This window comes from Gopherus flavomarginatus, chromosome 15 (assembly GCF_025201925.1).
Source record: "Gopherus flavomarginatus isolate rGopFla2 chromosome 15, rGopFla2.mat.asm, whole genome shotgun sequence".
Lineage (NCBI taxonomy): Eukaryota > Metazoa > Chordata > Testudines > Testudinidae > Gopherus > Gopherus flavomarginatus.
Window position 1 is genome coordinate 12184610 of NC_066631.1, and position 12010 is coordinate 12196619.

Below are 12010 nucleotides of genomic sequence, written 5' to 3' on the forward strand. Positions count from 1 at the left end.
TCTTTTGCATCAGGTCATTTTGTTTGGTCTAATTTTCAAGTCCAAGAAAGTATAAATAACTGCATATGGGATCATACATAAGCAACACTGAACTTTGGGGGTTATTCGAATCTGGAATTAAAACATCATAGCTTGCCACAGTGGGCAGAGCAAAAACCCTGGTTTTGAACACTGTGGGGGGGACGGGCAGGCGTTCATTTCTGGATCTCAAATTTATGTCTGAGACACATCGCTATAAAGGTCTAGATGTAATAGTGGCTTCCTATTGTCTTGTTCCAGAAACACTGGGCTGTACCTCCATTGTGTGTTCCTGCTGGGATTAGGGATGGCACAGTAGGAGTATTAGCTCATGGAACTGTGGGGTTTCCCTAAGTGTCAGTCACTCTTTGGGCTTGGTGAGTATCAATTTCTCAAGGAAACAATTAATTCCATGACCAGATTTACAGGAACAACCTATCCAGCAAGAGTATCTGCAAACAGTGAGGTGCATACACTGGGTATATTATGTCCAAGCCACTCCTTCCACAGCTCACTCCTTCCCAGACACCTGCTCTCCCTCTGCAACAACTCTGAGCACCTTCTCCAGGGGATGTGAATTCAGGTCGGTCTTTGGCTCTGAAATCAGCAACAGCTGTAATAAGGGAGCAGTTTTTTGGAGACAGTCACAGTTCAGGAAAGAGCATCAGCTTCACTTTGTACCCATACAAGTGAATCTAAAGTTATATATTATACAAGACCAAGGGGGACGACAGGGGTTTATCATTAACCTGAAGTCTGTGAGAGACATTATAAGGAGAGAAGAAGAAGGAAAGCCGCTGGAGAAGCAGGCAGGATGGACTCCTCCGAAAAAATCAATAACCCTGCTGACATCTCAGTCATCGTCATCTATTTTGTGGTAGTTCTAGCAGTGGGACTATGGGTATGTGTGGATTTTTCTTTCTTAATGAAAGTGTGGTTTATTGGGTTTTAGGAGAATGGCTTCGTATATTAAAACTATATAATTGTGTAACTTGCCTGCTGCCTAACTGGGGGATGGGGTGAAAGGTGGCAGGACGGGGATTAAGCTAGGCTTCAGTGGGGCAGCAGGATCTGGTATAAGATCTGGACTGGGGGTGAAGATGATGAGATGGTAGTGGAGGGGAGAATGGATGGGGCCGAGGTGAGGGAGGAGTATGGATAGGGAAGGGACTATAGGAGAGGGCCAATGGATGGAGATCAGGATAATGCTGAAGTAGACATTTTTAGCAGATTAGAGTGGGGACATGGTAAGGAACAGAGTGGGGGTGAAAATAGGAATGGGATGGTAGCGGGGGTGAATGGGGATGGAGCAGAGGAGCCTGCGAATGGGAATTTGTGATGGAGTAGTAATTGGAGTGAAGCGTGAGAGGTGGAGTGAATGGGAATTGCAGTGGGGTTGATTGTGGTAGGAAGGAGGGTGAGTACTGGACTGAGTTGTAAATGGTGTGGATTGGAATAGAGTTAAAGGCGGAGGAGAGATGGTAATGGAGTGGGAGATGGGCATTGATGCAGGATGGATATGAAATGGATGAGAGCACAGACAAGGTCTGGACACAGGAGAATGACAACTTTTCATCAGTAGGACTTCACTGCGGCAAGCAGGTGCATTTAGACACTGAGGAGGAACAAATCTCAGTGAGGACAAGTGCTGCTGGTGCAGGGTCTTTTCTGTTTAAAGCCCAGATATGATGGTGCCTCCTCCTGAAGCATGCTGATGATGCAGAGGGAAGTACAGAGACTGCAGCCTTAGAGAATTCTTTTGCACCTAATAGGTGAAAGGTAGATATTGTCCTATTAGAATAAGTCTTGATCCTGCATTTGTACTAATGCTATCTTAGTGGAAAATACTTGTGTGTCACTAGATTAAAGAGCTGATATCCCTTTCAGGAGCAGAGTTTGTATTCTATCAGAGGAGACATCCGAGACTGTCCCTGGGGAAAATTCTGCTAGTCCCTTGAGGAAAGAGCCAGCAGTTAACAGAATGAGTCAGGGAAACCTGCCCCTCAGTGACCTGTGCACTCCCCTGAAATAACCCAGGAGTCCGTGCCATAGAACATAGAAGGCATCTGCAGACAAAATCTTCCACACTAGCAGCCTGACAGAGTTTTGAGAAGTGATTAACTTTTGATGCCAATGAACTTGTTAATGTTTGTTCAGCACTTTGAAGATGTGAAGTACCTGCACCTGTACCTCTGGCTGAGTGTATTGGATGCCAAGGGTTGGATTGTACCAGACGGTCTGTCTATTTATTCCTCCCACCACCTCCCACAGAAACAAAACACAATTGAGGGCCTATACCTTTCATGAGAGCACTGCTTCTTCTTAGTGCACCCTGGGGCGCAAGCAACCTCAAAGGACCAGGGAAGAATGGGGAGGAGGCAGGACCAGGAGTCCCCCCGGCCACCCTCATCAGCCCACTCGAGCAGCCAAGCTGTTCATTGACTCAGAAGGGTGCAGCATGCTCTCCTGTAAGGAGTGTTGTGGCAGAAATGCCTCCATTGCATCTTGGGGAGCTCTGGGAGGGAACCAGGCTTGTGCCTTAAAGTTACAATCTGACCTAAAGTTACAATCTGACCTGAAGTATGATTATTGTAATTTGTTATTGACTGTAATTCTTTGTAACATAAACTCATAGGGCAGAATAGGGCTGGTAGGTGGCATGTCAGGCACTGGAGCATTGAAGTTTGTAGTTCTGAATAATTTCTAAGAAGCTTAATGTTAAACGTGTCTCTTGATTCAACTATTGTATGTAGTGAAACATGCCCTTGTTTGTTTTATTTTCTTCTATATTAGGATCAATGATCTGGCTCACTTTTTTTTTTCTCACACTCTCTCTGGGCCCAATCCAAAGGATCATTGTTTGCAAAGGGTTTTGGATCAGGCCCTGTGAAAAATGTGAGGGGAACTTTCCATAAAGTCTCTCCTGACATATAAAATGAGAGCGAGGAAAGTAATTCTTAACTGCTACTCTGTGGAAGTGAAGAAAGGCTAATAAGTGCAGGTACCTTGATGAGCTTATCAGAACAGGAAAGATTAAATTGCCATGCAGTAGATTCCTGCAGGGAAACTCTGGAGCATGCTAGTATTGAGTAAGAAAGCTAGGTATGGCAGCTGTAGTGCATGGACATAAAACTCACTACATCAGCAGTTTTGAGGCCTGCTCACCTCAAGGAGTGCTCCTATGAGTGACAGTTTGCCGGCAAGGCCCTTGGTTGTGATACATTTCTTGTTTTATTTGTACTGTATAGTTCATTGTATTTTAAAGTGCGGTGTTTGGATTTGCGTTTTGCAGGCTTCATGTAATGAAAGTTGAAGCAATAAAGCTTGACTGGTTAATTTACAGATTGATATAAGAATCATTGCTCAGCCATTGTCAGGTCATATTATTCCCTTCAGATTCTTTCTTCCTTGGCCCCTTTTGATTGATTCTTCTTTCTCATCACTGCCCTGGCTGTTGATGCCATCAGGCTATAGTTGGCTTATTAGAGCTGAATATTTTAACCAGTTTTTTTTTTCTTTCCAGGCCATGCTCTCAACAAATCGAGGGACTGTGGGTGGATTCTTTCTAGCTGGACGGAGCATGGTGTGGTGGCCGGTAAGTCTGCAATACACACTGTGTGCGCGCACGCGCACAAAGGAACTGTACTTTCACTCCATACCCCACACAATGTTTTGCTGCACATCACTTGATCACTTCAGCATTTTATTGAATGCTGTGTAGTTACTATTTTCTCTGGACACACCAAAGTTTTCCACTGAGGGCCTGGCTCATATGAGGTGATTGCTGTTAGGTACAAGGTATAGGGAGGAAATGATTTGTAGGCGTGGTTTCTTTGGTCCTGCTGTATTGCCTTTACATGGCTGTGCAATCTAATCCTTTGTTGTAACATTGCAAGGAGAGAACCCTGGACTGTACATAATAAATTACTGATAACAAATCAGAGTTTACATTTATAATAGTACTTTTCAGCTGTATATTTAAAAACGCTTTACAGAGGAGAGAAGTATTTTTATCCCCATTTTAAGATGGGGAAACTGAGTCACAGACAGGAGAAGTGACTTGCCTAAGGTCAGCCAGTGGCAGGGCTGAGACTAGAATCCAAGTCACCTGAGTTAGTCCAGTGCTCTCTCCATTAGGTCATGCTTTCTCTAGTGAATGAAACTTCCTTGCAAAGAAGAAAACCTTCTAGACAAATGTGATTAATTGTCTAGGTGTCACTAATATGGTACTTTTGTGATCATCGTTCCAGTTCAGCTTGGAAGGAAAACTTCAATGATTTGTTATAAAACCTACCCCTGATCCTGCAATTGGACCCATGCAGCAGGACCTTTGCACTTGAGAGGAATTTGATGCAGGGCTCTGTCCATGTGAATCCAATGACGTGATTGGGGCCTTAGAGAACTAAATAAATATTTACTGACTGTAGGAATCTTCAGAACAGCTTTCAGAAATTCCTGCCCCTTTTTCAGTGTCTCCCTTCAGTGTTGCTGAATTGGGGAAGAGTTGGGCTGCCATTGTAATGATAAAAGCATTGTATTTCCCAGCAGGAGGAGGAACTCATGAGTAGATTAGGCTGAGAAAATTCAGGTCCTAATAGAAACCATTGTGAAATAGAGAATCTCAAAGTTATTTTAAGGTAAACTTGTTTTGTTTAATCAATGGAGTGACACTGCCATGAAAATGGATAATAGTGGTAAGTCAGGACCCCTGCATGACTGACTGACTAATTGCACTAGATCTGATCCTCTGCTGTTTTGCATCTTGTGTAATTCTTTATACCTGTGAACAGTGAGTATAAAACAACCTTCATTCAGGTGCAAATGACAACACAAGGTGCAAGGCAGTGGGGATATCCAGCCCAGTGTCTACAAGCGCAAGACCACCATGGGTTAGACTGTCAGGCCTCGGTGAGCCCCTTTGCACTGCTTTAAAGAACAAGGGAGGCTTGAAGCTTCCCTAAAGGGGCAGCTGGGAATTCCCCTGACACAGGGGAGTCTCTTAGGGACATAAAGCAATATAGCCAGCTTTACATTGCCTAAGCCTCTTGTCCATGTAGGAGGCGTATCAGAGGCCAGAGGGGATGATCCTGTACTGCCAGAATTGTCTCTAGGATTAACATTTGCTTAGAGCCGTCTTTGCCCCTCTCTACACTGTGAGCTCCGTGCAGCAGAGGAGCTACATTCCTGATTACATTCTCATTAATCCTTCACTTTGGAACACCTACATACCTCCCTCTGACCTAACAGGAAATGTCTTCCTCTCCACCCTTGGCAGCACCAAAGCAAAAGATATGGCAAGCTCTCAAATCCCTAGTTAAACACTTACATTAACAATACTCTTGTGGAGGGCTACTCTGCTCAAGGGAGTGAGAGATTCTGAAAACTCCTTTTCATGGTTTTAGAGTCTGGGTGGGGTTTGAGCCTCCCAGGGGAAAAAAAATAACATAAAAAGTTCAAACGAAGCAGGAAATACCAGCTTCATGCTGGGACAGCTAATGCAATATGTAATATTTTAGAAAAGTGCCACTTCCTTGTTTCACCCTGGAGCAGTGCCATGTGTGATTATAACCATGTGAGGATGTTAAAGGGAAACCTGAGTGAGTTATTTCCCAAATCTGTAGATTTGGATGTTGCTTTATCAATGGACCCTTCCTACCATAGTATATTAGTTCCTTTAGAATTGCTTAATCGATTCATTGCTTTCTGCAACAGAATAGAAGAAAATATATTTCTAATAACCTAGTATAGACATTAAATTTCCATTGGATTAATTTCATGTTTCAGTTGTCATCCTGTTCCCTGCTATACCAAGCAGCTATGGGCATAGGCTGAAGATTAAGAAAAGAAATGAGGATGTTTTTTTTTACCTGTTCTTTGTTGATTCCACATGCATAGAAGTTTCTAGTTGTGGGTTCTCCAGGAGAACTTCCTGATAGGAACAGTAATATGAATCTGTTAATTTTAATGGTACAGCTGTGATCTAGTAGACTAAATGAGGGGTTATATGCAAAGTAGTTGTCCGGGTCAGTCCCAGGATATTAGAGAGACAAGATGGGCGAAGTAATAACATAAAATATATTATCAATAAAAGTTATTACCTCAGTCAGATGAATTGGAGTGAAATCTGGCATCTGATACTGACTTGCTTGTGTGAGTGGACAAGTCACTCTCTCCTCTGTGTCTAGTTTCTCTGACTGTAAAGAGGGATAATGTAGTTGAATTAGGCAAAACCTGCCCACTTTTGGCTCAAATGTTTGGCTAAAAAATTGACTTTAATGGGAATTGAGGATGGTTGGCATTTACCAGGATGAGGCACAGAGCGTGCACTGGTTAGCTGTTCCATCCAGTCTATGGACCCAATTAAACCTTTAGTATTGCTCCCCTTAAGTCAACAGTGCCAGAGATTAATTGGATTCAATAGCTTCAATAGTTACACTGAATCCTCTCATTAACTCACGTTCTCATTGATTGCCAGAGGTCCATGGTTCATGCCCATAGGCAATGGAAGCTGTGGCCTCTCCTTGGGGATTCAGGCACAGATGTTCAGGAAAGACATGTATGTCCTATGACTGCAGAGGTGTTAACGGGCCACTCTACCTTGAATGTCCCTTAGAATATGTGCTAACTGCTTATGCTAAAAAATCTGTTCCACCTTGCATTTTGCTGTGAGATTGGGAGCACCTTTCCCAGGCTGGAAGAAGAGCTCTGTGTAACTCGAAAGCTTGTTTCTCTCATCAACAGAAGTTGGTCCAATAAGAGACTTAAAAATTGTATTAAACCTAATGTTAAAAAAATATATATATAATACATAGGTTGGGAAAAGAGTGTCTGTACATCTGGGTATAGTGCTTAGATTATCCACAACTATAAAGTTAGTTTTTAAAAGTCATATGATACATAGAGTACATAGTGAGCAATAATCCAAATTTAGGTGAATAGATTTAACAATACAGTTTAGAAATTAGAAGCTGAATACTTGGGTATATCACCCATGAAAGCTTGTACAGAGATTTGGTTGTGGAAAGCAAAATATATCAATGAGTGGAGATTGTCCCTCAGTATTGAGAATTAGGTTGGTTGTCCATTTAGAAAATACAATCCACGAGGAAAGTATTTTTACTTTCCTGACTGCCAGGGGCAGCTCCAGGCACCAGCATGCCAAGCGCGTGCCTGGGGTGGCAAGCCACAGGGGGCACTCTGCTGGTCGCTGCGAGGGCGGCAGGCAGGTTGCCTTCGGCAGCATGCCTGCAGAGGTTCCGCTGGCTTCAGCGGACCTCCCGCAGGCATGCTGCCAAATCTGCGGGATCGGGGACCTCCCACAGGCAAGCCGCCGAAGGCAGCCTGCCTGCCGTGCTTGGGGCGGCAAAATACCTAGAGCCGCTTCTGCTGACTGCACTTCTCTTCGGCATTCCAGCTCATCCCTCCTGGTATTGCTGATGTCCATGGTGCATTCTATGTAGATGTCCCTTGACCACCTGATGGCATCCGACACCATGAGTTGCTGCATCAACCCAGTGTAGCATTGACTGATTCCGCATTCTCTCAGCACTCACTTGTTACTGGGGTCCCATGTGCCTAAGGCTCCGACAATCAGTGTGTGTGTCTGGACCTGGGAACCCTTAGCTCTCAAGGTTACCTCAGTTACTTCAGTTGTAGCTACTTGTGGCTCCTTTCAAAAGCCAACTTTCAACATCATAACCCTTGACCATGGAAACTGAGTTTTTTCCTTACCCCACCCCTTAGTTAGAAGGGTGAGGAGTTCAGCTAGATAATTGGCTGAAGACAGTGCATTGTCTTACCAGTGTAGGGAAGTATACAAACAGAAATCTTGGTATCCTGGGTATGTGGCCAATCTCTCAGTATTGACAGGGCCCTGGAAATAAACATACACAATAATAAAAATGTCAAGTCAGGGTCTTGTCAAAGTTAGAATCAGGACTCACAATTTGTCAGACCACTCTGTTTTATTAGCGCAGCGCTCCGCCAATAACACCAAGATAATGTGAGTGGCCATGCAAGACCCAAACAGTCTTATTTATACAGATAAAAGAGTGGGAATTAGACAAAGGGACAAAGAAAGCAAAACAGTAAAATTCACCAGGGGCATAGCATGTATATCCTACTTCCTTACTAACTTTTATCGATCTAAGGCTAATACTTCACCAATTGCCCTTAAATGGTGCAATTGTTCTATGTGAATGTCTGTATTCTTGACACCTGGATTGCAGCATTCCAACAGTTTTGCTTAAAGGTACAGAGAGCATTTCTTTAATCCTTTCTATTTTCACAATATAATTCATTCTACTTTCACAGCCTCAAATACCAAGAAGCTCTGGTTCACAAAGAAATGTCAGAACCTAATCTATTCTTCAGGAATAAGTATTAAAGGAGCAGAGAAACCAAATAACATAAATTCTCTAGGGATCAGAAGTTATTGTTAAACACAAAGAGTTTAGTTAATGGTAACTGGGAAATATCTGGAGACTTGTTTTCCTGTTTTAAGGGTAACACACATTAAATTAGCTCTTCCATTCAGGATCAGTGACATATTAACTTATGGGCTGGACAGGCCAAGGCTTAGGGCAGCAGTGAATGAGTAACATTCACCAGTCAGAAATGGGAGAGAACTGGGACATTCCAGTAATTTTTACTTCAGTTTAACGTGGCCATACTTCGCTTTTGCCCACTAGATAGGTTTCTCTGATCATTGTGTCCAGAGGATTATTATATACGCCAAGTTCTGCCTGTTCATTGAATTTAGCAGGACTGTAAGCAGCCTAGGGGTGGCTACTGGGGATAAATATTTTGTTTCCTGTCCCTAGGTGACGTGGTACAAAGACCAACCACACATTCAATCAAAGTGAAGCTTTCATAGGAAAGAAAAAAATGAAGTAAATCAAACACCTATAGATTTCTCCAAGCCCTTCAGTGGGATGCCTCTTCCCAAGATGGGAGGCATTGGGTTTGGTGCCTGCATATCTAAGAGTGGAAGGGTAAAGTATCAAGCTGGCTTGCTAGCAAGTAGCAGCAGCTGTGTTGATCTCACATCCATCATGCTCATATGAAGTCTCAGTGAGATGCCTAAACAACTGAAGGTTTGTAGAGGTAAATAATTGCACTTCAATAAAGGGGACACAGGTGATTACACAGTGCAATAAAGCCTAGGATTCTAGAGAGATGCATGTCCATCTCTTTTAAAGAATTGTGTGGCATTTAAAATGCAAAATGTAGAACATATGGAGCCCTCAGGAGGGTAGGAGAATATCAAACCTGCTTTCCTTTCTCCAAGAGCTGAGTCTTGATAGATATACAATGAGATTTTACAGAGGTGCTAAGCAATGTGCAGGTTTTCCAAGTGGTTAAGGGTAAGGAGAGCTGTAGATTTGCACTCATACAGTTGTGTCCCAAAAGAATGAAGTAGAAGAACCAGTTTCATTCCACAATGGTAAAGTCACCACCAAAAGAGGCCCAGCATGAGGTTAGGAGAGGAGTGGTATGTATAGCACACTGTAGGGACTAGAGAATTTTTCATTTAGGCTGCTAGGCAAAGTGTCTTTGAGGCCTGTGAAGCAGCAAGCACCAGGACTTCTGGGCATCAAAAAGTGAATGAAAATAATAAGGTGAATAGATTAATGAATAACATTTAAAATATAGTTACTTTCATATAGCTGCAGCCTGATGGTAATTTCCTGAGTAGTGAGCCCTTGTTAAAAGATTTTAAACTAGTTAATGTTCCACATTTCCTTTCCTCCTCTCTTCCCAGTTCACTTTTTTACCCTTGTTTCCCTGCCACCAGTCCTCCTCCTGCCTTCCCCTAATCTTTCATTTCCTCTCTTTCCACTCTCAGGCCATGGCTACATTGGCACTTTACAGCGCTGCAACTTTCTCGCTCAGGGGTGTGAAAAAAACACACCCCGAGCGCTGCAAGATACAGCGCTGTAAAGTGCCAGTGTAAACAGTACAGCAGCGCTGGAAGCACAGCTCCCAGCGCTGCAAGCTACACCCCATGAGGATGTGGAGTACGTGCAGTGCTGGGAGAGCTCTCTCCCAGCACTGGCGCTGCGACTACACTCACACTTCAAAGCGCTGCCGCAGTGTAGCCATACCCTCACTCACTAGCTGAACAATTGACCCCTTCCTTTGCAAACCCTCCTGCCCTCTCCTAGTTCCAGGCTATCCTTCCTGAAACAGAGTCACAGGGTATGGCCACAGTGCTAACTGGTGGAGAGAACCCTACTCCTTGCAATTCCCTCAGCAGGGAAGCAGGCTGAGCAAGTGTGTCCTCAGGGCCTCGCAGCCTGGGCAAGCTCTGTATCTCTCAGATCAGTCCAGGAGAGAAAATTAAAAACCACACCCTGTCTAACTCATCATACCTCTGAAATAAGGGGAGGTGATTAATGGCCAGATTCCGGAAAATTGTAATGCTGGCCCTGTCGTGAAGGAACAACTGTATGGGAACATAGAGTAGCTTGGAAAATAGGTCAGAATCCTTCAGCTAATGCAGGGTTATATTACAGTACCCGCCTACTCTGACTGATCAGATTCAGTATCCAGCCCTGTTGGGGACAATCCAAAGTTTAAGTCTCAGTTTTTCTACCTTGTACAGCTCATGATGTTTATGATGTTTCTAGAACAAGGCTGGAATTGACCAAGCAGCCTAAGGGAATTAAGCTCCTTTGAAGATCCCAGCTCTAAATATTAAGTGGAATCCTTTAGACGCCTGCTTTACGTATATGTTTTAGTTTAGCTAATCATAGTTAAGGCTAAGATTTTGTCATGGTAATTTTTAGTACAAGTCACACACAGGTCATGGGCAGTAAACAAAAATTCACGGAAGCTGTGACCTGTCTCTGACTTTTGCTGTTGCAGCTCCTGGTGGCTGGGAGCTGTGGGGTCCCCCGTGCCTGCAAGGCTATCGTCTGTCGCTGGAACCCTGAGGAGGGCCCCCTGGGAAGACTGTTGCCTGTCACTGGAATCCTGCAGGGGGACCTTGAGGAAGCTGTTGCCCCTCACTGGATCCCGGTGGGGGTCCCACTGGCTGCCAGCTCCAGTCCCAGGGCTCCAGGAGCTGAAGCAGAAGATGTCAGGGAGGTCTCCGGAAGTCATGGATTCCGTGACCTTTGTGACATAAATGTACCCTTAATCATAGTAACTGCCATAGATGCTGCCAGCCATCAGCTAACCTCAAACACATAACTTTTTCTTGCTTCAAATTACAAAAGTATTGGAGCAAACATTGGACATCTATCTATCTATCTATCTATCTATCTATCTATCTATCTATCTATCTATCTATCTATCTATCTAAATACACACACATGTAATTACATTTGTAACTAATATACGCTGATCTTATGATCCTCCAGCAAAGGGTCTTTCTTATATCAGAGAGAGAAACAGAAATACAAAGCAATAGATTTGTAATATTTGCATTGCTTTGTTCTGAAACCAGGAATAATGACTGTTGTGTTAACTAAAATCTTTTGCTAATTGCATTGGTTTTTGTTTGGCCTTGTATTTTTCTTTAAAAATCAACAAAGAAAATACAGAACTGCTTGGGTAAAGCTGGAAATGTTCCTGTCAGGGTCAGTGCTCCAATGTGCCCCATGTTTAGGGGCACTCCAGGCACGCTAGCTGGAGCTGTCATTTTGGGTTCTTCCTTGGCTGCTTTTGTCACCTGAAGCTGTTGAAAGTGAAGTGTGACTGTTAAAAAGGCTATTTTGAGCTTTTAATGCAGGAGCTAGGGTGGAAGAAACAGATTTAATGAGAATCAGAGGATAATGTGGTTAATCATTTCTGATGACTGCATTCCTAATAACTCAGAATGAAGTTTAATAATTTATTTGCAGGGGATTGAGTGAACAGCAGCTGATGATGAGGTAAAGGTCAAGATGTAGTATTTCCCCTAAACAGCTCAATAAAGTTTTGATAAAAAACATTCATATTTGCCCAGAAGCCAGCCTTCTCAGCAATGAGTTCCAGTTGCTGGTGG

General features: G+C 43.4%; 1 protein-coding gene across 2 annotated transcripts in view; it reads left to right on the forward strand.

Annotated features, from left to right (window-relative positions):
- Nucleotides 1–553: 553 nt before the first annotated feature.
- The window catches only part of SLC5A1 (solute carrier family 5 member 1), a 45105-nt gene continuing 33648 nt past the window's right edge, over nucleotides 554–12010 (forward strand). Inside the window, exons 1-2 of one of the 2 annotated variants that reach the window (XM_050924469.1) lie at nucleotides 554–919; nucleotides 3542–3613. In XM_050924469.1, the coding sequence (XP_050780426.1) occupies nucleotides 833–919; nucleotides 3542–3613 (159 nt within the window). In that variant the 5' untranslated portion in view covers nucleotides 554–832. Of the gene's footprint in view, nucleotides 920–2481; nucleotides 2581–3541; nucleotides 3614–12010 lie in introns of those variants that run through there. The other variant, XM_050924470.1, reaches the window with a different exon arrangement.